Source organism: Neomonachus schauinslandi, chromosome 1 (genome assembly GCF_002201575.2).
Source record: "Neomonachus schauinslandi chromosome 1, ASM220157v2, whole genome shotgun sequence".
Classification (NCBI taxonomy): domain Eukaryota; kingdom Metazoa; phylum Chordata; class Mammalia; order Carnivora; family Phocidae; genus Neomonachus; species Neomonachus schauinslandi.
This window is the reverse complement of record NC_058403.1, coordinates 161,351,675-161,376,776: the sequence shown is the minus strand read 5'-3', so window position 1 is coordinate 161,376,776 and position 25,102 is coordinate 161,351,675. Positions and strand designations below refer to the sequence as shown.

At 43.6% G+C, this 25,102-nt stretch overlaps 1 protein-coding gene across 1 annotated transcript in view; it reads left to right on the top strand.

Annotated features, from left to right (window-relative positions):
- The window catches only part of TSEN2 (tRNA splicing endonuclease subunit 2), a 38,787-nt gene extending 13,893 nt beyond the window's left edge, over window positions 1–24,894 (top strand). Inside the window, exons 5-12 of the mRNA XM_021694981.1 lie at window positions 5,053–5,590; window positions 7,014–7,091; window positions 12,268–12,318; window positions 14,557–14,695; window positions 20,582–20,618; window positions 21,154–21,265; window positions 22,604–22,693; window positions 23,654–24,894. Coding sequence (XP_021550656.1) covers window positions 5,053–5,590; window positions 7,014–7,091; window positions 12,268–12,318; window positions 14,557–14,695; window positions 20,582–20,618; window positions 21,154–21,265; window positions 22,604–22,693; window positions 23,654–23,713 — 1,105 coding nt within the window. The 3' untranslated portion in view covers window positions 23,714–24,894. The remainder of the gene's footprint in view (window positions 1–5,052; window positions 5,591–7,013; window positions 7,092–12,267; window positions 12,319–14,556; window positions 14,696–20,581; window positions 20,619–21,153; window positions 21,266–22,603; window positions 22,694–23,653) is intronic.
- The last annotated feature ends 208 nt before the right edge of the window (window positions 24,895–25,102 follow it).

The window sequence follows — 25,102 nt, the reverse complement described above, 5'->3', positions numbered from 1 at the left end:
TCCTCTTTCCTCGCTCTACACTTGCAGGGTGAGAAAAAGGCTTCCACGGAGACTCTTCTTTATCCACTCATACACTCACAATTCCTTCCTCTGGCTTTTTTTTTTTTTTTAAAGATTTTTTATTTATTTATTTGACAGAGAGATAGAGAGCACAAGTAGGCAGAGGGAGAGGGAGAAGCAGGCTCTCAGCCAAGCAGGGAGCCGGATGTGGGGCTAGATCCCAGGACCCCAGGATCATGACCTGAGCCGAAGGCAGCTGCTTAACCGACTGAGCCACAACCAGGCGCCCCTCCTCTGGCTTTTCTTTACGCTCTTCCCATTTCCCAGGATTTTTCCCCTGACCCCCCCCCAAGCATGCACACTGCGTGGCTGTCGCTGCCCATTCCGTGATCCAGCTTACATGTCACTCTCCTGGAGGTTTTCTCATCACCACCACCCTCCGTTGGTTGGGGTTGTTCTTCCGGCTCCCACGCAGTCTGCCTTGGTGCCCCTCGATGTGCCATCCGTCACACACACCCGGATTTAGACTGTCAGTTCCTGGAGAGCAGGGACCATGCCTGCTTCCTCTCTGCAGCCCCTACACTTAGTGGTCCCTTGGTGGGATTTTGTGGACTAAACATTCATGCATTGAAATCCTCATTGTCCCTGAGAGGCAGCTCAAGTTGCGTCTCTTCTGTAAGCCTTCTAAAAATACTGAAACCCCCGATGGTTTTTCATCTTGCTTCTAGCACATACTGGCAGAATCTGACAGCTCCTATTCGGTTATGTGCTCGGTAGTGCCATAGCCAGAGGAGTGGCTGGGGGCAGTGACACCAGGGTAATCTCAGGGGCTGCTAGGGCTATACCTGCAGGCTGGGTGTGGGAGTAGGTTCTAGTCTGTGGGAGGGGCCTGCTGAGAACCTGGCAGGGCCCCCACCCGAGGAGTAGCTGCGGTAAAGCTGCAGTCAACACTAAGGACTCAGAAACAGAGCAGAAGCCTGCCCCTCAGAACTGCATCCTGATAGGGCTGGCAGTGGGCATGACATGGCGTCAAGCTAGTTTGAGGATGTGAGGTTCTGGATGGGCGAGATTGTCACCTGCCTGAAGTTATCCCTTTGTAAGCTCTACAGTAATAACATTGCAAGCATTTTATTGATCTTTGTATTAGTTCCCTAGGGCTGCCATAGCTTAAAAGAGCAGAAATTTAATCACATAGCTCTGGAGACCAGAAGTCCAAAATCAAGGTGTCAGCAGGGCTGTGCTCCCTCAGAAAGCTCTAGGGGAGGATCCTTCCATCTTCCATGCCTGGTTGGAGCCTCTGGTGGTAGCCAGCAATCTTTGGCATTCCTTGGCTTATAGATGCATCTCTCCAGGCTCTTCCTCCATTATCACATGGATGTCTCCGTTGTGTATGTCTGTGTGTCTCTGTCCAAATTTCCCTCTTCTTTCTACAAGGAAACCAGTCAAGTATGACTTCATCTTAACTTGGTTACATCTGCGAGGACCCTGCTTCCAGAGAAGGTCACATTCACAGATGCCAGGGGTTAGGACTTAACCATATCTGACAGTTCTGTCAGAAAATTATGTGCCCCCCACCCCCTCAATGATTGATTGGTTATTTGGCCATAATAATGGCAGTCATAATCTAAATTGTGAAATATTAAAAGAAATGGGCTCATTTTTATATTTTTAGGTTAATTTTCCAGCTTACGTGCTTGTTATAATTGTTTCTTTACTATTCCCTCTGAAACTCTGATCCCTTTCTCAAGTGAATTCACTCTGATTGGCCGTTTTCCAACAGTAGTTGTCCTTGGGTGATGAGAACCTTCCATCTAATCCTCTCTGGAGGTAAGCGTCCAGACCCTTGGGTGATGCCCTAGGGGACTGAAGTATGTAGGTTGTGTCCTTGGAGGGCCAGCCATGAGGGGGGTGCTGGTCCCCTCTCCTCATTTGTAGTCCTCTGTTCAGCCAGCATTTACTGCAGGTGCTTGAGTGTCAGGCATTGGGTAGGTGCTGCAGATACAAGAGGAGGAAGAGATTTCGCCCCTGTTCTCGAGGGATTTACGGTCTGGTGGGAGAGGAAGAGAAGTAAGCAATTGCACTCTTCTGTGATAGATGTTACGGGGAGCTATTACTGCGATCGCCGTCCTAGCGCACGGGTACTGGTTGCTCCTGAAGTGCTAGTTCCCAGCTGGATGCTTTACCTAACCATCTCAGTTCATCTCAGGGAGCCTTTGCGGTAGGCGTAGTCATTTCCATCTCACTTTATCAGCTCAGATGAGGCAGTTCAGCTTCAGAGCCTCCAAGGAATTGACACATAGTGAGAACAACAGCGTGGTTGCACATGCTGGCGTTTCTTGGGCATATTCCATGTACAGGGTTCTGTGCTGATAACACATTTGTGGACTATCTCCTAAAGTCCTCCCATCACCCCTAGAGGTGGGTGAGGAAACGCAACCAGAGGAGGTTATATAATTTGCATAAGGTCAGTACCTGGACCTAAGCAGACTGCCTCAAAACTGTTTTGCTGTGAACTTCTAATGATAGGTAGGCATTAATCAGTAGGTGAGGGCGAGGGATGTTCACCATGCCAGTGGAAGAGTGTCTTCGAGGCCACAGAGACAGAAGAAGCAGAGGTGTATTCAGACGCTCCACCATTCTGTAGTCTGGTGGCCCCGAAACGGGTCTGCTTTTCACCAGTCTCATTACTGCTGCTAATCATAGCTGCCACCTTTTTCCCCTGCCACTCTCTCCCTTATGTTTCCTGACTTTTACTTTCCACTTTTCTCTTCCTGCTGCTTCTCCAGCAGTGTCTGGGGTTAATCGCGGCAGGACTTGGCTTTTTAAGGCGTTGTCAGCCAATGAGAGGACACCTGCTCTGTGACTCATATGCCATATGTCTTAGTCATTTGTGTATCTGGCTGTTTTCATCAGCAGTCTTGCTCAGAGGCTTTCTTCCACATGCTTTTGCAGCCACTGTCTCATTTGAGCTTCCATAAAATGAGCATCTGAGGTCATTATGAGGCAGGAATGCAGGTGTGATTCTGGCCTTTTGCAGAAGAGCAAAAAGGTGTAGGGATGCTAAGTCGCTTAGCTTAGAATCACGAAAGAGCCAACTCCAGAACCCAGATCTGGTGCAGCGCCTGTCCCCACGGGGCTGCCCCTGCTCTCGAAGAGCAGTTAATTAAGGTGTACATTTCCATTCATTAAAAATGTTATTTGTATTTTGTAATGTAATATGTATGAGTCAAAAAGCCCACAGTCAGAGTAACAAATATTTATAGAACACTTACTATGTGCTGAGCCTTATCCACGTCTTGTCTCCTTAAATCTTTGCAACAACTCCATCATGTCAGTATGGTTACTCCTGGTTTACAGATGAGGAGCTGAGCCTCACAAGGGTCATGTAGCTAATACAAGAACATGATGGAATGAGAGTTTGAACTCATATCTCCCTTGACCCTATGGCAGAGAGCAGAGCAGTAGCCTGTGTGTGCTCTTTCTCTCAGTTCTGCTCAAAGGGGCAATAGTTGAACCTTTCATTCAGTGGTTCCCTCACATATTTTGAGTCAAGGAATGTGATGAAAGTTGGGGATCCCTTCCCCAGAAAGATACATATTGACACAAAAATTTGTGTTCAAATAAAGGAGATTTGTAGATCCAGTGCTGTAGGTGGTATGAAGAGCAAAGATTCTTTTTAGATCTCTCAAACGGAAGTTCTTTTAAATGTATGCAACAGTGGCCATACTTTTCATATAGGCGAGAAGACACCCTGCCATTGTATGAGCAGCTACGTTTTTTATTCTGACTATTAAAAGTAATACATAACCCCTTCGTACAATAGTAGTCCCATTACCCTATCTTAGGGGTGGAGGAACAAGCACAAAGAAGTAATTGGTTTTGTCACATTGTTACAAGGGACAGAGTCAGGCTGAACGTGAAACGTGCAATATGTGTTCATGCATACAATCATGGTGTCTGCCTCTTAGTTGTGCAAGTAGCCTTGCTAGGTTTTACTCTTTAAAGCTAAGATACAGTTCCCAATAAACAGGAAGGCATGCTCATCCCTACGTAAGATAAACAGGGTATGGACAGCTTGGAGATTCTTCTGAGGAATCAGGATTAAGCAGCTACAAATCTTAAATACAGCAGAGGCCAGCTTCCTTGTTCAGTTGCGTGTGAGATGTCACAGTTTATAAACTATGAAATATTCAGCCATCCACACACAAAGCAAAATACTCAAGGGGAAGAGTAAAATTACCTCCGTCTTCCCACAAACAGTGCCATCGTAGGTGCTTTCCAGGCTAACAGCTGTAGGTAGAGGCCAGAAGTGTTTGAGTTTCGCATTGCCTTTAGCTCTCCCGCTGAAATGAGATTTCCCGTATGGCAGCCTGATGCCACATGGACGTGTCCCAGCAATGTCATCAGGCCGGAGGTCTCACTTGCGCAGGTTGTAAGACAACCCTGTTGTCTTACCTGTGACTTTTTGTAACTTGGGAAGTGTTCGGGGGTTGCCTTTACATTTGAGGAACAAAGCAGATATTCCTCATCAAACTGCACTTCGAAAATTGTTATGAGAAAAAGGGCCCTTTCTGCTAGGATGCTTGGCCATATGTGTGGCATGTAATCCTTTCTTGCCGTACTCAGTGGAGACCTCAGTAGGTACTGTGAAAAATATCTATCGAAATTCTCATTTTGCATCCCAGTACTGAACAAAGACTCTTTTACTATGAGTGGGATATTTTTCTGAAAATGTCGTGATATCCAAAATTAAGAATAATGTAGAAATCCTGACAGAGGATGACCATATTCTCTTTGTGTTTACCTAAATCATTTAGCCCATCAGTTTTCAATTACATAAATATTCATACTTTGTCAAACTGGGGTCAAGTTATTTTTCAAAATAAGAAAATTAAATGAAGCTCTAATAATAAAAACAAAAGTAACACATGCTTATTGCAGAACAGTTAGAAAACACAGAAAAGTATAAAGGAAACATTTACCTATAGCCCGCTACTGAGAAAAACTGCTATAAACTGTTAATGTGTTATTGACAGTATTTCCATCTTGCAGGTATCGGCATAGTGTAGAGTGGGCCGCAGAGCTCATGCAAAGACAGGGGCAGGAGGAGAGTACAGTGCAGAGAATCCTCCAGGATTACACAAAGCCACTTGAGCATCCTGGTATAAAAAGGAATAAAGAAGTTCAATGGCATGATGAGCGGAACTCTGAAACGGTTTCCAAAATGGAAGGTACTGCAGATAGAGAGGAACTTTCTGTGATGAATGGGGACGTGGGAAAGTCAGTTGACACCGACGGTCCCACCAAGCCATCAGACCGCCTGCAGGAGAGCCCTGGGCCTGACCTGCTCGCTCCAAACGGCTTGGATGAACCTGTAGTGGAGGTTCCCAGGCTGCAACACCACCCCCTGCCCCAAGTTTCTTGTGGCAAAGAAGATGTTCTCCTCCCCCTGCCTGACACTCAGGCTGGGGACAGGAGCCAGCAAGCGGGTCTCCTCTGTGCTAGAGAGAAGGGGCCTGGTGATGAGTTCGTGCTGGTGGAGGAAGATGTGTATGACGTGAGCGAGAAGGAATGTGCCCCAAGTGAAGAAGTAAGTATAGCCAACCCTTGAACAACAGGGGTTCAGACTGCACGGATCCACTTATACACAGATTGGTGTTTTGGGGTTTTTTGATAAATACAGTACAATACTGTAAATGTGTTTTCTCTGCCATATGATTTTCTTAATATTTTTTTCTCTAGCTTACTTTATTGTAAGAATGTAGCATATAATACTTATATAAAATATGTGATGATCAGCTGTTTATGTTGTTGGCTTCCAGTTAACAGTAGGCTATTAGTAGTTAAGTTTTGAGGGAATCAGAAGTTATACACGGATTTTTTGTGGCGGGAAATCAGCGCCTCTAACCCCTGCGTTGTTCAAGGATCAACTGAAGAAGAAAATAACTCACTTCCTCCAGAGCCATCTGTTTCTGGCCCATGGCAGATGTGGGCTAACCAGGATGCCCCTTACTCAGAACTGGTAGCAGGCCCACATTAAGTGCCCAGTGTATGTGAGAGGTGGTGAGACCCTCGTTGCAGGGGAGGAGCCAGCAGGCACTGGGTCCCAGCCCTGGTGGCTCAGTAGCTGTGAGAGCTATTTCTACTAAAACCTCAAAGTTTGTGAATAACTTTAAAAAAATGTGTAAGTCAAAGCAGGTACAATAATCTTTCCCTTGGGTGGGAGAAAAAGAAGTGCTATGGTAATTACACAGTCTTTTTTTTTTTTTTTTTAAAGATTTTATTTATTTATTTGAGAGAGAGAATGAGATAGAGAGAGCACGAGAGGGGAGAGGGTCAGAGGGAGAAGCAGACTCCCTGCTGAGCAGGGAGCCCGATGCGGGACTCGATCCCGGGACTCCAGGATCATGACCTGAGCCGAAGGCAGTGGCTTAACCAACTGAGCCACCCAGGCGCCCCAGTAATTACACATAGTCTTGAGTGTGGGTATGGTGCGGGGCGTCCTGGGTATGGAGGTCAGCCAGCACAGGCGAAGCAGTGGGAAGATCAAGAGCCATTCCCTTGAGGGATGCACAGTCAGAGACAGTTGCCCTAGAATTATCTGTAATACCTAAAAATGAGCAAGTCTAATGGCTAAGTAGTATGTGAAACACCTGTTTGAAGAAATATTATCTAGCCTTTAGAATGGGGTTTATGAAGCCTGATAAAGAAGCTAGGCCCACACTTGTGAGGTGCAGGTGGGTGAAAAGAAGTACATAAATTCAACTAACGAAAGGATCATAACTGTGGGAAAAATTCATGGGGAACATAGAAAGGAAGTAAATCAAAATGTTAATAGTAGAAACCTAAAACTTCTTTTTCCACATAATAATAAAAAAAATATTTTTAACGTATTAGTCCAATAAATGTGAATCTGTGAAATTTTTAAGAAAAATGTTTGTTTTAAAATGCAATGTGCTCTGTGTAATATGTAGTGCTTCCATTTGTTCTGTATGTATTTTATTTCTTTTCAGTTGGCACCAAAAAAGAGATTAGTATGCAGAAGAAATCCATATAGGATCTTGGAGTATTTGCAACTTAGCCTAGAAGAGGTATGTTTCCTGCATGTTACTTTTTCAGCTCTTGGTCTCGGGGCCAAGGCAACCTGTAATGCAGTCCACTTGTAAATGCAATTCTGTATGTGATTCAGTAATTACTGAGTATTCAGTAATTGAACATTACAAATGGGTATTGAAATGACCATAGGCAATTTCCAAAGTAGGCCAGCCTAAATTTCACTCCTTAGCCTTCATTTCATCAAGTCTAAGATTATGAGGGGTCTTCCTATATCATGAGGTACAGTTTATATACCATACCATTCACCCATTTTAAGTGTACCGTTTGTGGTTTTTAGTATATTCATGGAGTTTCACCAGCTTTTAATAAGCTATGATGCATGCTTCAAGTCATGTCATGGCTGCTAATTACATAAATGGATTCTAGATATTTCCTTCTGCAGAATTACTAACACATGTTCTCTTAATGCGATAGCTGCATTCCCAAAAGGTAACTGAAAGTGACTTTCTAAAAACTGCATCATAAATTTTCCCTCTGATTTAGAGTTCCTCCATCCTGTGTTCATGTGTTCAGGCCCTCCTTCTTTGCTTCTGTTTATACTGTGCACAGAAATGTCCTTTCTGCCCTGGAGGATCGCACCCCTCCCCCAGTCTCGTGTTCTTCCTCTCCCGGAGCGCTCCTGCTTGTCTTTGATAGCTCCTGCAGGGGCTAGCACTGTTCTCGGTGTAGACGTGGGTCTCAGGGAGTGCTTGTTGACTGCATCCACATTGGTAACTTCGTGGGCCCATCCACAGAGGAGTAGTTGTGTCTCCATGTTCTCTGGATTTCCTTGTCTGTACTTCCGTCCTTGCAGTGAGGCCAAACGTACAAAGAACAGACTGTGGGACCAGGAAAGGATGTATGGAATTATTTACTACATCTCCTCGTTCTACAAATGAGACAGCTGAGTCTGTTGTCGAAGACAGTAACCACTAGCCACATGTGACTATTTAAACTAATTAAAATTGAGCAAAATTCAGAATTCTGCTTCTCAGTTGTGCCAGCTACATTTCAAACACTGAGCAGCTGCAGGTGGCTAGTGGTGATGTATTGGACAGCACAGGTGTAGAACATCGTCATCATAGGAAGTTTTCTGCTGGACAACACTGTAGATACCCCTTCTCTAGGTGCTGGAGCTCTCTGGGCCTTGATTTCTTCTCTGTATAATGAGGGTTACGTAATACCTTGTTCATAAGATCTTCTGGGAATTAACTACCCCATGTAATGGGCTCAGCACAGTGCGAGATACATAATAAACGCTCAGTAAGTGTTAGTGCCTGCTTTTCTTGTTGTTATCATTATTAAATTACTTATAAATGCTATTAGGTAGCTAGTTGGAACCTTTTCTTCTGCAATCAATATTTTGCAAAAATGTTCACTGGGTACTTACTCTGTGCCAGGCACTGGGCTAAGTACTAACAATACAGAAGTAAACAGAATATGGCTCTGGTCCTAAAGAGAGCCCAGGAAACAATTACGTTCCATGTGGTCTTGTGCCAATGTTGCTTCTCTGGTATCCTTGTACCCAGTGTCTGACGTCTGTCACGTGCTTAATAATTATTTGTTAAATGGGTGCATTCAAGGTGTGGAATTTGCACAGAGACTGGTAGAGTCCAAAGGGACGTGAGCTAGCTGGAAGGACTTCACAGAGTCAGTGATCTCTGTAGATGTTAAAAGATAAATAGGGGATTGCCAGTTGGACACTGGACAGCACAGGCTCTTCCGTGCAGCTCAGCCCTGGATGGCAACACGGGAGGGCTAGGTCGGGAGGGCATATCTACAGGTATGTACCAGGGGTCTGACCTGGTCCTGGAGGCCCTGGGGCATCGGTGCAGAAAGGCCCCAGTCTTCTGATTATTTAATTCTAAATAAAGCCAACTCAGTTGAATTAAGATCCACTCCATCTGTAATAAGTGCCTACGAGCAGTTTGTATATATTCATAAAAGCCATTTATTTTAGGCCAATAAATATTAATGAGGCATTGGTTTCATCAGTTCTTAGAGAAACATGTGTTTACTGATAATGGAAAGTTTCTGAAGAACTTAAATTCTAACAGACACCAGGAAGGAGTCTCTTGCTTGGCAAGGAGAGGATTGAAGTTGTGCAGGCTACAATATCTGAATGGTGTTTTAAAAGGAGGGGAAACTAAAATGAATTGAGCAGTTAGGTATTGTGCATAGCCTTTAAAATTTTTATGAGACTTAATCCCATTAGATCTTTAAAAAGGCATTTTCATCCCCATTTTATAGATGAGGTACGAGAGCTTAAGTGACACTTCCAAGGGCATAGCTGTTAATGAAGATTTCAGCCCAGCTCTGCCACATCCCAGAGTTCATCCTATCTGTCGCCCCGTTCAGAACCAAGAAGTGACAGCTGGGAGAAGTCGAAAGGGGAAGCACTTGGCTGTTTGAGGACCCAAGTTTGTCTCCTCCGTGGCACCTTCTGGCCACTGTCTGTGTGCATCCGAGAAACAGTGGTACTCTGCATTAGTGAGTAGCGTGCCACAGGAAGACAAAAGGTCAAAATAATAATGTAGGACTCCTGGGAAGGCTGTCACTACTAGCTGCAAGGGACTGTGGGGCATATAGCATCCACTTGAGGAGAAAGGAGCTGGCAAGCCAGGCCTGCAGAGACCTGCTCTCGGTGACTCTGGCAGTGTCCTAAACTCAGGGTCGATTCTATCCGCACAAGCACTGAGCAGATGCCATGTGCTAGACCCCCTCCCGGGCCAGGGCAGTGGCAGGCAGAGTTTCTGCTCTCATAGAGTTCACATTCAAGTTGGAGAGATACATGTAAGAAAGATGTTTTCAGACAAAAGTGTTTTGAAGATGATCAGGATGAGGGTTGCTTAACAAGGGTGGAGGGGAAGACCTCTCCAAAAAGTGACTTTTGAGTCTGGGCAGAATGTGCCAGATACTGGAGTAGCACTTACAAAGATGAAGGCAGGAAAGAGCTTAGTGTGTTCAGGGGCAGACATGGAGCCAACATGGCCAGAAAGAGTGGTGGTCAGATTTCGCAGGGACTGGAGGCAGTGGGAAGCAAAGTGCTGTGAAGCCTTCTGGAGGGTTTTAGTCGTGGGAGCCACGTGGTCTTCACATGGGAAAAAGATGGCTCTGGCTGCCGTGGAGAATGCATGGAGCAGAAAGGCCTCTGAGAAGTCCAGGCGCAGAGTGGTGGCTAGGACCCAGAGAAGTGGGGTCACCTGCATCTTCAGAGAAGCTCTAGGTTTAGATCTGAGTGAAACTAAAGTGGTAATTCCCAAGCCACTTTACTCTCTTAAAAATTATTGAAGATCCCAGGAACATCTTTATGTGAATTATATCTGTCACTGTTTACCAAATTGTAAATTAAAACAAAATTTTAAATATTTGTTCTTTAATTCATTTTAAGATAATGATAAATCCATTATATATTAACATAAATAAAATTTTATGAAAAGTAACTATATTCTTTCAAAACAGAACAAATTCAGTGAGAAGAATGGCAGTTTTTCGCTTCTGCCAGTCACTTTAAGGTCTGGCTTTATAGAAGTCAGCTGGATGCCCACATCTGCTTCTGTATTCAGTCCGTTGTGATACCACATGTCTTGGAGCCTCTGGAGACAATGAGCAGGAACAAGGCAAATAATGTGTTATTACCATGAAATAGTTTTGACCTGGAGACCTCCAGAAGGGGTCTCGGGGTCTCCAAAATCCCCAGACCACACTTGGAGAACCACTGCTATAAAGAGAATTGCCATGAGATATAGCCAGGAGAAAATGACGGGGTGGATTCAGGCAATTCCTGGGGATCACAGAGGTATTTCTCGTTGCTGCTTGAAACCCCCTACACCACCGTAGCCTGTGCTCTCTTAAATCCTCTTGTGGTTTGTTCTTGTGCGTGCTAGGGCAGTGAGGAAGCAAGCTAAGTAAGCACTGGTCATCGGTACCATGCTGTTGAACAAAAATGTGCAGGCTCAGGGCTGAGGACCGCATCTCTGTCGCCACACTACGTAAGAGGGCCCTCGTCTGTGCCACGTGGTGGCAGCAGCAGAATGGTTTTCGTTTGGTTACAATCTTCTGTCCTCATGTTTATAAAGAAAATACCCCAGTTTTACTGATACCACCATTTAGCCACTACGACACACGAGTGTCGCATATAAGTCTGTTTAAGTGTAAACGTGGATCCTATCCCCCTCTACAAGTAGAGTGAGCAGCAGGGTCTGTTTGGTGGTATCAATGCTTGGCATTGTCTTACTTTTATCAGAAAGCAGTTTGGGGCGCCTGGCTGGCTCAGTTGGTGTCAAGTATATGACTCTTGATCTTGGGGTTGGGAGTTCAAACCCCACGTTGAGTGTAGAGATTACTAAAAAAATAAATTAAAAAAAAAAAAAAGCTATTTTGGGGCTCCTGGGTGGCTCCGTCAGTTAAGAGTCGGCCTTCAGCTCAGGTCGTGGCCCCAGGGTCCTGGGATCGAGCCCCGCATCGGGCTCCCTGCTCAGTGGGGAGTCTGCTTCTCCCTCTGCCTCTCCCCCTGCTTGTGCTCTCTCGTTCTCTCTGTCAAATAAATAAGATCTTAAAAAAAAAAAAAAAAAGGCTATTTTTATTTCCATCTCAGTGTGATTTTACTCAACTACAACTGACTTCCTTTGCTTTTCCTCCTGCCTTCCCATGCAAGTAAAACACATTACTGTATAATGAAGTTCATGGAAAGATAGGGATTAACAGGAGATCACTTTACAACAAGGATTGTAACTCATGTTTTGTTATGCAAGCCAAATCTACACTGCCCACTTTCCACAAATTTCTATATATGTCTTTCTGTAAATTTTTTTCTCAGTTTGATATGGTTATTTAATTTTACAGAGGAAAAGATTTCTATTATTACAACTATTTACATCATTTTTCAGTTTAGCTATGTGGTTTTTAAGAGGAAAATACATGGAAAATATCATACAAATACTTTGTTTTTTACTGATTTTTAATCAATTTGTGACTTTCATATTTTCTTAGATTTTTTTTAATCCTTAAAATTTGCATGAACCATTTATGTTAAAAATATGTGACCATTTTTTGAAGATGATTTAAGGACATTAATTTGTACTTAAGGCAAAGAGAAATCAATCTGTAAAATAATTTCTCAAGAATGTGGGACTGTTTCTAATGAACATTTTCTGCTTGCTCTGTTTTTAGGCCTTTTTCCTGGTCTATGCTCTGGGATGTCTGAGTATTTACTATGAGAAGGTAAGATGTCATATTTAAATAAAATCCACTTAAAATTTTCCTGGTGTTAAAAGCAGGCTGTAGTAATTTTCATATTGCTGTAATACAAATGTACCTACTTTCACTGAATAAAATTGGAATTGAATTTTGTCTCTAGGGTTAGGCTTTGGGCCCTGAATTGGGATTTTTTAGCGGGGGGTTAAGATTTTATTTATTTGTTTATTTGAGAGAGAGAGAGAGCACGTGCAAGCGGGGGGGAGGGGAGAGGGAAAGGGGAGAGAGAATCCCAGGCAGACTCCGTGCTGGGTGTGGAGCCTGATGTGGGGCTTGATCTCACCACCCTGAGATCATGACCTGAGCCAAAATCAAGAGTGACATGCTTAACCAACTCAGCCACCCAGGCACCCCCTGAATTGGGATTATTAAGGCAGACGCCAGCTTTGACTCTTTCAGATTGAACTTCATTCCCAGAGACTAGGAGAAGAGCAGTATCTTAAATGAAGATCAGGAAATTGGTGTCAGAACAGTACTAAAAATTAAAACTGCCAGTGTTCAATGCCTACTTAGGTAAAGGCTGTGTGTTGTTGGGTACCTTTCAGGCGGTACTTCTCATCCTTGCCTCTGCCTGGTAGGAATTCTACAGATAAGGTAACTGAGGCTCAGAGGAAGTAAGTAATTCACCCAAGGTCACACAGCTAGTCTGGTTAGAATTAGTACTTGAAACTATATGAAGGTATCTCCAAAGCCTGTGATTCTGTACTGTAGCCTGCTGCCCTTAGAAGAAAGTTCCACGAGAAGCTGATACCATTGCTTACCTTCTGGTAGAGGCTTTGGGGGATTGGGCACACAGGTAGAAAGGGAGACTTCACTGTACATTTTTATACTTTGTGAATTTGGACCATGTGAATATACCTATTCCAAATAATTCAAATGAATTAAAAAGAGAAAGGTAAGCAGAACAATAAATAGAACAGAGAAAGCATATTTTGTTCTGTTCTTGGAAGTACATAATTTTATCATTCATCAAATTCTAATTATATAAATTCTTTCAAGAGTATTCCAGTGGTTTGGAAATAGCTATCAGCTGATGGGTGACTCATTTTCCCAGATGGTGGCCATTCTTAGCCCACCTTGCCTCCCCTCCTGGGTCTTAGCTGAAATTCTCGAGAATATTCCACTACTACCTAGAATCCTCAGCCTCTGAAACATGATGGGCTCTCCATATTGGAAGTTCAGCCTTCCCTACAAGACTGTTGCTTAATATAGGGGGGCTGAATGTATCCTTGCTTTGGGATTTAAAGGCCACACATGTATGGAATTTCTAAGGAACAATTTTAAAAAGAAGGAGAAAACTCTAGCTCATTTTTATGGATTTAAAGTCTCAGGCTGAGACAAACTGAGCAGGTCTCATTGACTGAGCCCTAAACCAGCTGGAGAATCGAATGTTCTCTGAACCAAGCCATTCTCTGTCTTCATATCCTCTGTTAGGAACAAAATTCTCTTTGAAGCAGTTAGATTATTCATTTAAGCCGTGAGATAAATTCTCTAGTTTCCAAGACTAAATGGGGCATTTTTTTTTTTTTAAGCTTTTACAGAATTATGTTTTGGTTTTTCTGAATGTGGCCTGACATACAGTAGCTACTCGCCTGGGTCACTGTAATGTTTGGAACGTGCTGCCCTCCGGCTATGGTGGACTTGTCACACTCGAGCACCCGGCACATGCTCGTTCCTCTGCCCGAGTGTTCTTGTGCAGCACCCCCCACTGCCCCCAGGTTCCCCCCCATCGCCCCTGGTCCCCCCGCTGCCCCCTTCCACTTGGCTGCTTCCTCCTCATCTCAGACATTGCTGTTGCAGGGAGGCCTTACCCAGAGCAGTGCTGCCTCATAGACGTGAATATAAGCCTCAGACAAGAGCCGCGTGCGTCGTCTTGAATTTTCTGGTAGCGCATTGAAGGGGTTAAAAGAAAAAAGTCGTATTATTTACAGAGTTTCTTTAACTCAACATATCATTCTTGTTTTCCTACCAAGTCTTTGAAATTCGGTGTGTATTTTCCACCTGAGACACATCTCCCTTCCGGACGGTGTCTGGTGCTGCCACACTGGACAGCACAGGCCTAGGTCCTCTGTGAAGTCCCTCTGTCATGGGCACTGTGTGTGTTGACTGCTTCGGCGCCACACCTGGTGTAGATGTCAGTTCACTGGCTGAATGAAGAGCGAATACATACATAATAATGCCCTTTTTTTCTCTCACCAACATTAGGAGCCTTTAACAATCATGAAGCTCTGGAAAGCTTTCACTGTAGTTCAGCCCACATTTAGGACTACGTACATGGCATACCATTACTTCCGGAGCAAGGGCTGGGTGCCCAAAGTGGGACTTAAGTATGGGACAGATTTACGTAAGTACTTCTTGACTCGGTAGAACGCTGGTTCTCACACCAGCGTTTGCAGCAGATCCCAAGGTGAAAACTGAATTGGTAATATATGCTGTTGCTGATTTTTTTCTAAGATGCTACCTTCATTTTGGCTTAGATAAAAATATTTGGGTTGGGGTGGAGGGTTTGTCCAGAAAGAGTGAAAAGGAAGTCCCAAGTGGAAAGCCTGGAGATAGAATCCTGTAGCCCCAAGTGTTCAGGTTTTCCTCTCACCTGCTCTGTAATCTGAGAAGAGAGTTTTACAGCCCCCACTCCCCTCCTCTCATTAGCCATGTGATCATGTGATATAGGGCAGTCCCTTATCCTCTAGGCCTCAGTTGTCTCATCTGGCAAATGAGAATAATCATACTATTGTAATAATCCCAGCTGTCCTTTGTTGAGCACTTACTATGTGTCAAGCATTTTAAAATTCATTATCTCATTTCATCCCTAAAGCAATCCTATGCAATGGATCTCTTATTATTCTTTTTTCTTTTTCTGATGTGGAGATTGCAGTTGTGTCACTGCTAAGTCCCTCAAACTCATTTTCCACATCTGCTAAGTGAGGGTGCTTCCTGGATGTTCAGAATTGTGGGGCTCAAACAAAAATATCAAGCTATTTGAGAAGTCATGGCCCTTGAGGTCTTGTGAGCTGTGTTACATGCTTGTTTCATGTGTTTTGAGCCTTTTTTTAATACACAAAGCCAATTCAATCTTTTAAATCTTTAAATGCTCTAAAATTGTGCTTAACCTGAAATCATAGGATAGTCTTCAGGAGACCCCAGCATAAAATAATTGTGTTTGTAGATTGGTATGTTTTTCTGAGTCAAGAGTCCACCGCTTTCGTTAAATTCTCAAGTGGGGAGGGAGGGTGTCAGCAGTCCAAAATAAAGGTTAAGGATTTCCTAACCCTCTAAGATAAATGGTTTCTTTTATTTCTTCCATGCCTGGATTTCAGGTACAGATATGCTAACTCAGGGTTAGCACACAAATGATCAGGATTAGTTTGAGATTAGCTTGCTAGGTTTCCACATAATTGTGTTGGCCACAGTTCACGATGTTTAAATAAGTTATGTGCCTGTTTCATTTTCCTTCATTGGCTTCCCACCCTGTTCTCCTTTTCATACTCCTGTAAGAATAGCTGTTTGGTACAAATGCTTGGCAGGTCTTCCTCAGCTTTCTCATTGTATGGGTGAAACTTGAGTTAGAATTTTCCATCGACAAGGCTGCAGGGATACTTCCAGAGGTGGCTGGGGCTAGTAAAGAGAGCTCTTTGGGTTCACAGCCAGCTCTACCTCTTTACTGTGTGACCTCAGGCAAGTTACTTCATCTCTCTGAGTGTCCATTTGCTCATCATATAACACGGATAGCACCATCTTCTTTACAAAAAATAAAAATTGCAGGGGAAAAGGGCCTTTGTTGAGTGCCTTCTAAGTATACCACATCTCATGTATTTTCAATGCTAAGCCATATTTGTGGATGAGGAGTCATTTTTAAAACAAACCGCCTTATAGGGATGGTTGAAAGGACAGACAGATTTTTTTAAAGAAATAAAACAACTGTTGTTTCCCAGCTCCCTGGAGGCCTTTGCCACAGCTGGGTCTTATCATGTACTTCGAGCTGCTTGTATAATTAATGTGAGACCAGGTCTCTGGCCCAGCAGCAACATGAGGGGTGTCTTCACATTTCCTGCTTTAGCAGGAGTTCACAAGCAGTGCTAGACCGGGGTAAGAGGAACAGCGGGCGTCCTGGGGCGCCTGGCTGGCTCAGCCAGTGGAGCATGCAACTCTTGATCTCGAGGTTGTAAGTTGAAACCCCACGTTGGGTGTAGAGATTACTTAAAAATAAAATCTTTAAAATAAAAAAAGAGGAACAGCTTTCTAAGCTTTTCCTCTTCTCTAGGCACAGCTGCTTGGTGCCTGCTGTTTTTTAACAATAATATTATTTTAATTTTGAGGTTCAGTGACCAAATCACACATACCCTAGAACTGTCAGCACAGGTTAAGCCCAGGACATCCCCTCTTAACTATGGTTTCTGCGTATAGAGGTAATGACCCAGGACAAAGGGCCATTATGGAATTCACATCTTATCAGGAAAACTCTTCCCCTTGAATAAATCTTGTCAGTCACTTTTCATTCCAGGAGCCGTACTCAGAACAAATGATATGGATCTCAAATTGAGTGCAACTGCTGAGCTACTTGACTTTGATCACCCACTGGTGAAAACCAGATTAGAAACCCAAGTGGGAGCCTTTTCTTACATTCCCCATCCAAAAGCTCCTGCAGCTGCTGGCTCTCACGGTGACCCGGCACCTTGCCTTGGTGTTTCTTCCCTCGTCTTATTTCATCTTAATACTCCTGTGAGCATGTGGTGTTCGCCTCCTTTTATAAGACGCTGAGGAAATTATGGTTTAGAAGGGTCAAGGAAGTTGCCGAGGGTCCCACGACAAGTAAGTGCAGAAATTTGCTCTGTCTGGGTCCACACTAAACTGCTGTTGCCAGCCAGAAAGCTGAAAACCAGCTCCACGTGTCTATCTTTTTCCGACACGTGCAGCTCCTGGTTGATGTGACTTAAGATCTAATTACTCCTAAGCCTCCCTCCCACGCACTCCAATTTTGGATTCGCACTGACTGAGTTTGGTCATGTAATTGCACAGCAGCCTGTGAATTAGAAGTCGCAAGACAGGTGGAGTGATGGGAACCATTAGAAGCCAGCAGCATACAAGGTTCCCAGAGCCCAAAGGAACACTCCCTAGTCATGGCGCCCAGCTCAGAGGCTGATGACTGGTTCTGCTCCAGGGAGGGGCATCAGAGCAGCTCCTCTGTACTCATCACAAACAAAGAGCTATGCCTTCTTCTCATGTCTTGGTTCTTTCCTAAACCACTCTCTTGGCTTATTTTTCCAGTCAAACTTTTTATTTTCGTTAACATTTTCCACATCTGCACACATGATCCATAGTATTTCTGTGTGCAACTCATAAGAATAGGGACATTCTCCTATGTAAGTATAATACCATGCAATACGTGGGAGAAATCAGAACTTTGAATATCATCAAAATACCAGAAAATTTAAATTCCTCTGTTATCCCCAAAATGTCTTTTGCAGCTGTGGGGGTTTTGCTGTTTTTGTTTTAATACAGGCTCTAGTCACTGTTCATGTATCACATCTGGTGTTGTAGGTTTCTCTTTTATTTTGCTAGGGCTGCCATGAGAAATTACCACAATCTGGGGCGGGTGGGGGGGAGCTTAAAACAACAGAAATTCATTCTCTCACAGTTGTGGAGGCTGGAAGTCTGCTGGGTGGTAGGGGACGTCGATCCCTTGCCTCTTCAGCTGCTGGTGGCACCGGGCGTCCCTTGGATTATGGTTACATCACTCCAGTCTCTGCAAAGAGCCTTTTCCAAAGAAGGCCACCTTCACAGATGCTGTGGATTATCTTTTGGGGGCTACCATTCACCCCACCACAGCCTCTTTGGCTTTTTTTTTAAATCTGTGACAGTTTCTCTACCTTGTTTGTTTTTCATGACATTGAATTTTTTGAAGAGTCCTAGAGGATATCCCACATTTGTTTCCTCCTGATTAGACTCCAGTTCACATTCTTTGGCATGCATAGGTGTTATGTGTATTATGCCCCATCAGGGGGTACTTAATGTCACGCTGTCCCACTGTTGATGATACTAAGTTTGATTACTTGACTAAAGTGGCCATTATCAGATGTCTGTTGTAAAACTGCATATTTCCTTTTGTAATTAACAGGTAATATGTAGGATGAGACTGTGCATATGTGTCCCCAATAATTGTAACAGTTGCCCAGATTAATTACTGCCCTAATCATTTTCTAATTCTGTCATTCCTTCCACATGCCGTGTGTGGCTTTCATTTATAAGAAGGAGCTTTCTCTTTTCCCTGTTCTTTCAGACTTTATTTTTGAATGCCCAGGATTTCTTAGACTTCGGAAGTTTTCATCTTTCTGCTTGAGAGGCATTTTTGTAAAATGATTTTATTTTTCCCTCTGAATACACCATCATCATTATGATTATTATTCTGGGTAACATTTTGAACCCTCACTTTATGCCAGCCACTGTGCCAACACCTCTACCTTCACTTACTACCCCCAGATTTCATAATAAGGAGATTGAAACACAAGGCGTCGTCATGTGGTCTTGACACTGATAAGACTTGACTTGGGTCTGTCTCATGCCAGTGTTCATGGTTTTACCTTCTAACGCTACACCACCATCATCATCAGTCATCTGAAACGACCCCTGCTTTCCAGCTGTGTAATGTTCCAGGGTTCCAGATGCACGTTAGAGATGTGTGCCTGGTCATAAATAATAGTATTTGAATGCTAGAAAAGATCTCAATTTCCCCTTGTTCCTCATTTTCTAATTTTGGAAACTGAGGCTCAGAGGTGTTAGTAACTTGCTTGAAGTCACACAACCATGAGTGGCAGAACCGGGCAGGAAACAAAACTCCTGAATTCAAGTTCATTCCAGTACACGGTTTCCTTCCACTACACCACATCTCAAAAAGTTGAGGATTGTATGTTGGGGTATTTACTTAAATTTGTACCCTTACACAGTGAATTTGAGCTGACTTGCCAAATCCTTTAAATATAATTTCAGTAGGAAATATAATAATAAAAAGGAAACATGACCCTAGAAAATGTAGTCTGGGTGAAGGGTTGCTGTCTTGTCCATGAGCCTACAGGTTACTACTCATGCTCTCAAGTTGGCTCTGAGCTTGCTGAGCCTAAGGGAAATTAGCTACAGTACTGGTATGGCCAAAAAGGAAAATTCTATCAATTCCTCAAAGGATAAAAAGCTTTTCTGCATTTTTGATTTTACACTGGGGACAGCCACAAGCTTACAGATGTAATTGTATATTAGTAAAGGTATTTCTTATACCTGTAGTTACTATAAACCCCACATCTCAGAGGCTTAACAACAGAAGTTAATTTTTCATGTGAAATCCAAAAACTGGTGTCTCTGAATGGTGAGCAGATCAACTCCCAAAGGTGCTTCAGGAGCCCCAGGCTTCTTCCTTGTGTCTCCATGGTCTTCACCACATGGCTTTCAAGGTCATCTTCAAAAAGGAATAAGTACAGGCTTGGTACATGGCAGGGTTTTATGGGCCAGCCTGGCTGCTTGGGAGACTAAGAGACATGATCTAGCCATGTGCCTAGAAAGAGAGGGAATGAGTTTGATAAACAGCCACTCCCTGTCACAGACGTTGTGCCTCTGAAGGGTTCCCTGTGCAGTTCCAGAGTCCACGGGGCAGAGTCCTTGCCCCAGGCTCTTGTGGGCACTGGCTTTTGACCTCCACAGATTGAATGAGTAGGGCAGACTGATCTCCAAATGGCCTGTATGGTTATGTGACTGTTCCCCCAACCTGACTGAATTTCTTAAAAATAGTGATGATTCTTACTCATCTCTAGCACCAAGACTCAAGTCAGCTTGTACCTGGCCAGAGTACCTCAGACATTTTGAATTACTTTGATTTGAAATTAATAACAAAATACCAGTCCACATTATATACACTTCACATGTTTGACATAATTTCACATTCTCACTCTGGAAGAGTATAAGACAAAAGGCAAGACCAAAATCACTTGTATTTGAATTTGGATTTCATTTGTGGGGTGAGGGTGAGATAAGATTGTTAGGATCTTGGCCACAGATTTGCTTTACTAATTGCATTTTGTTCTGAGGGAAGAAAACAGTTTGGGTTTTAAAAATAGACCACAGGGCATATTGCAGATTACCCATATACAGATAATTGGGTATTTATGTCTCTTTGGAGAAGAGAAAATGTCAGTAATAAGGATTTTGATTTCAAGTGGTTATACATTTTCTTTCTTTTTCTTTGCAGTGTTGTATCGAAAAGGCCCTCCATTTTACCATGCAAGGTTTGGAGTGATTTTTAAATAAGTTAATGGCTTAAAGGGACAGGAGGAAATTTCTGACCTCCAATGTAATTTTCAGTGCCACAGAAACTATTACAATCATGTTTCTCTTGACCTATTAGGAATAGATACTCTAAATCTGTGCCTTATACACTAACATTGTTGTACTATATGTAAAATAATAAATAGGTTATGGGAAACGTTGTAGTGTTACATACTGAGTTAATCTATGCAGTAATTGTTCATCGTAATATCAGTGAGTGTTAGTATCTAAACAGTTGAGTGAATTCATGGCTTTCTTATTGGGAGAAATATTTTTGTTCTCTCCTTGTCAGTGTTGAGATGAGCCTGAAAGTTTGTAATGTAAAGTAAGTGTTTTTCATTAATACTTTTCCAATAATGTTGCAGGGGCATTTAGGATTAGATGATGTATATATTATTTTCTGTATCTCTGTTCTTGGTAGAACAAGCGTTACTCTTTTTAAAGAGGTTGATTTCATGCCTTTTATTTTTACAATGCCCTCTATCTGTCTTCCAGTTACTCCGTCATTATTGAGTTAGTCGATGACCATTTTGAGGGCTCTCTTCGCAGACCTTTCAGTTGGAGGTCACTGGCTGCCTTGAGCAGAGTTTCGGTTAATGTCTCCAAGGTAACAGCATCAGCTTTGGCATTCACGTGTCACTTAAAATGGTTGGATTTTTTTTTTCTTAAATGTAATGGAACCCTAAAAGTCATCTGTAGGAACTTCACACCTGCCAGCAAGGTTCTAAAAGATGGGGCTAGAAGCTGACCTCCTCTCGCATTCCCTGCCATCACCCACTGGTGCTGAGCTCCAAGAACTGAGCTTCAAAGTTTCCTGTAATGATTGATGTAGGTGGGCCTTGCCTTCCTTTCCAGGGGTGCTGTCAGCACATGCTCAGAATTCACTCACACACATTCACAAGGGAGTCAAAACATTGATAAATTTCTTTTCAGAGCTAGCAGATCTCTTGAGGAGAGAGGAAGGATATTAATCTTTATGGCTAAGCACTGTACATGTTTTCTCTCACCACCCTGTTGTTATTCTCATCCCTAAGGGTGAGGAATCAATCAGAGTCAGATGTTGAGTGGCAAAGCCAAGATCATGCAACTTATATGCAGAATTGGGATTCAAACCCAGAGTCATCTGACTTCCTGGCTTATGTTCTGCTGGATTTTGCTGCCATCAAGATAGGAGGGAAATTTCATCTTACACCAGGACTACTAAGGATGAAAGCTTTGTGTGTTCTCTGTTATTCAGTAGTTTGCTAACTGGACACAGATTGTGAACCCCCTCTGACTCTGTCCCAATGCTGCTGGAGGCGCAGTGGGGGGAGGAGGGCGCAAAAGGTCCAGCAGAGGGGGCACCTGGGTGGCTCAGTCGTTAAGCGTCTGCCTTCGGCTCAGGTCATGATCCCAGGGCCCTGGGATCGAGCCCCGCATCGGGCTCCCTGCTCTGCGGGAGGCCTGCTTCTCCCTCTCCCACTCCCCCTGCTTGTGTTCCCTCTCTCGCTGTGTCTCTCTCTGTCAAATAAATAAAAATCTTTAAAAAAAAAAAAAAAAAAGGTCCAGCAGAGGCCAGGGGGCAAGTGCCTTGAGTATGGGTTAAGTTCCTTATGCGTGGCCTATAAAAAGTAGCTTTGTCTTTTAGAAATAGGGAATCTATACTGTTTCTAGTATTTTTATACCCATTTTATGGGACTTGTAGCATATATTTAATATTTTAAATGCTGTGTTTATAATCCACATATTTGCTTTATTTGCATTCTCTTGCCACGTCAACAATGACTAAATGGCAGGTCCTTAGTCTAGATCCCGGGCCCAGTCACGTTCCTAGAAGGAAACCAGTGTGCTTTGTAAGTTTCCAAGAGCACAGTGTGGGAGGGAATGGAGCCTGCCTGCATTTCCTGCACCCAAATTTATATTATTATTGTGTGGGATGTGGATGTTTTTCTTCATTTCTCAATAGGAACTGATGCTATGCTATTTGATTAAACCCTCTACCATGACTGACAAAGAGATGGAGTCCCCAGAATGTATGAAACGAATTAAAGTTCAGGTAGGTAAACTCAGAGACAAACTCATGGTATCCCAAAGATTCTGTCTACCATACCGTGTCCTCTGGAACATGGGGTCCCAAGAAAAGAAATGAAAACCATCTTGCCTTGATAACAGGAAGCCCCCTCAGGCCCGCTCCCTGCTGAGCCCACTCTCACTTCCCCGTAATTCCTGCTGCCGCTTTATCTGCCATGTCATCTGGCTTCCGTCTCCACCATGCAGCTGACCCTGCTGTCACAGATGGCCTGGGAACTCCTGACCAGGCCTCTCCCAGGTCTCATTCCCAGAAATTAAAGTGGCGCTGCTAACTCACTCCCCCCTTGAACTTCTTGTCCGGCTTCTGGGGTTCTGGCTTCTGAGTCTTCCTGGCGGGTGTTTCTCTGGCAGGGCTGCCATCCTGTCACCCAGTATTAGTTACTATTTCTGCCCCTCGCCCCGTCTGGGACTCCTCCCCCACATCCAGCACATCGTCAATTTTCTTTGTCTCTGAGGTTGCACCCTTCCTCCCTTTTCGCACTGCTCTGTCCCACCGCAGCCTCCCCGGCCCCCGCGCCTCCTCCATGCAGTTTGCCCAGCTCGTGCCCCCTCGGTCAGCTGCTCATCGAATGCCAGCCCAGACCCACTTGGTATGCCAGCGCCATCTCAGAGCTGGTTCTAATGTGAAATGCTAGCTCTCGTCCTGGCACTCTTGTTCCTGAAATGTGCTAGTGGAATACAACTGCCAAGGCAAGTTTAGCTTTTAAGATCTTGGCGTGATTATGATAGGTAGTATTTTCGTGGAAGGTGTGTAGTGCTGCCTTCACCTTTCCCCCAGGTGTTTCAGTGACAAGGAATGGGAACAGGTGTCCTCATTATATAGACCGTTCTTTGTGAAATGTTGCTTTGATCTCACACACCTAGCATGTTCTTCCATTTCCGTTTTTGAAATTCTTAGTCACCTTTTTATTTTTATTGGCTACAGGAGGTGATTCTAAGCCGTTGGGTTTCTTCACGAGAGAGGAGTGACCAAGATGAACTTTAACAATTCAACCTCAGAATTCTGATTTACCAACAAATACTATTGAGTCTCCTACAGTAAGCCAAGTTCAGTGGAGGTAAAGAGTCCTCTTATTATAACCGCCCAATAATTGAAAGGTTTTAAAGGGCGTAGCAGTCCCAGCACCAAAAACTGTTAGTATTTTACAAAATAAAATTACACAGGGGAGAAAAAAGAGCTCTGTGCTGGCCTTCAGATTCTGTCCTTGGGTCATTCACTGACTCCCAACTGATGCTGAGCTTCTCTTCTGTGGGCCTGTGTCCTCATCCATTCAGTAAACAGGTTGGACTAGATGAGTCCCAAGAGGACTCTTCCAGCAACAGGGAAATTCTGTTACTCTCTGATTTTACCTGAAAATGACAGTAGTTTACATTTATGTGGCACAGTACTGTTTCCCAAAGGCTTGTGTACACATGCGTCTCTTGTTACTCACCTCCAGTCTGTTCCTGAAAGAGTGCTGGAGAGGAGATTTGGGGATTTTAAGACCCTGTATTCCATTATGTTAAATGGAACAAATAATGTGTCTCACCTTATCTAAGAACTTGAACCAATTACTCGAACGCTTAAAAATCCGTTTAGTATCTGTCAAGGATTTCCGAGTCATAAAGCCTTTAAAACCTAATCTCTAACTCTCAGTGAACTCACTGATGGACATGTTTGTGTATAGTACGCAGCAATATTGTACAGTATTAGATAAAAATTGCATCGTGCTTCAGTGAACTTGTTATAAAATTTAAAAATGTAGTGAAATAATGTATGGAGATACATAATGAATGCAATTAGCGTTTGGCAAAACACAATAAACCAAGCCTTTTTCAAATTGGTTAGACAGTCTTCTCCTTAGCACTCAACAGCCCAGAAGTGGACAGTAAGAGCCAGAAGCTGCGAGATGACCAAGACGGGCATCTGTGTGCATTCCTCTGACGCATGGTCCTGGAGCTCCCGGCAGCCCGAGATTCGGCTTGTGGTTGTGTGTGTTAACGTGGTGCTTCTGTTCGCGGCATGATCCTGCTCTCTCGCAACAGAATCATTATATCTGCATGGTCTACATTTTAAAGATTTGTCATTCAAATGAGGGAGGTTGTCCTCTTTTTCCCCCGCCGCAGACCAATAATGACCATCAACTTGAAAGAGCTTCTTAGTACTTTGCTCTTCATTAGTGATGCTAATAGTTCAACATTTTTACTACCTGCTTTGCTTTCTCCAGGCTCCTTAGCAAAGTAAAAGACTTGGCTTTGAAGCGTCACTTTCTCAAAACCCTGAAAGTCAGCAAAAATTTCTGGAGCCATATTTTTCCCTATTTCATTTGTCATTGGTGGTGACATTTCTCTCCAAGCCTGATCAGTGCATCATGTGCTTTTCTGGTAAAAACTC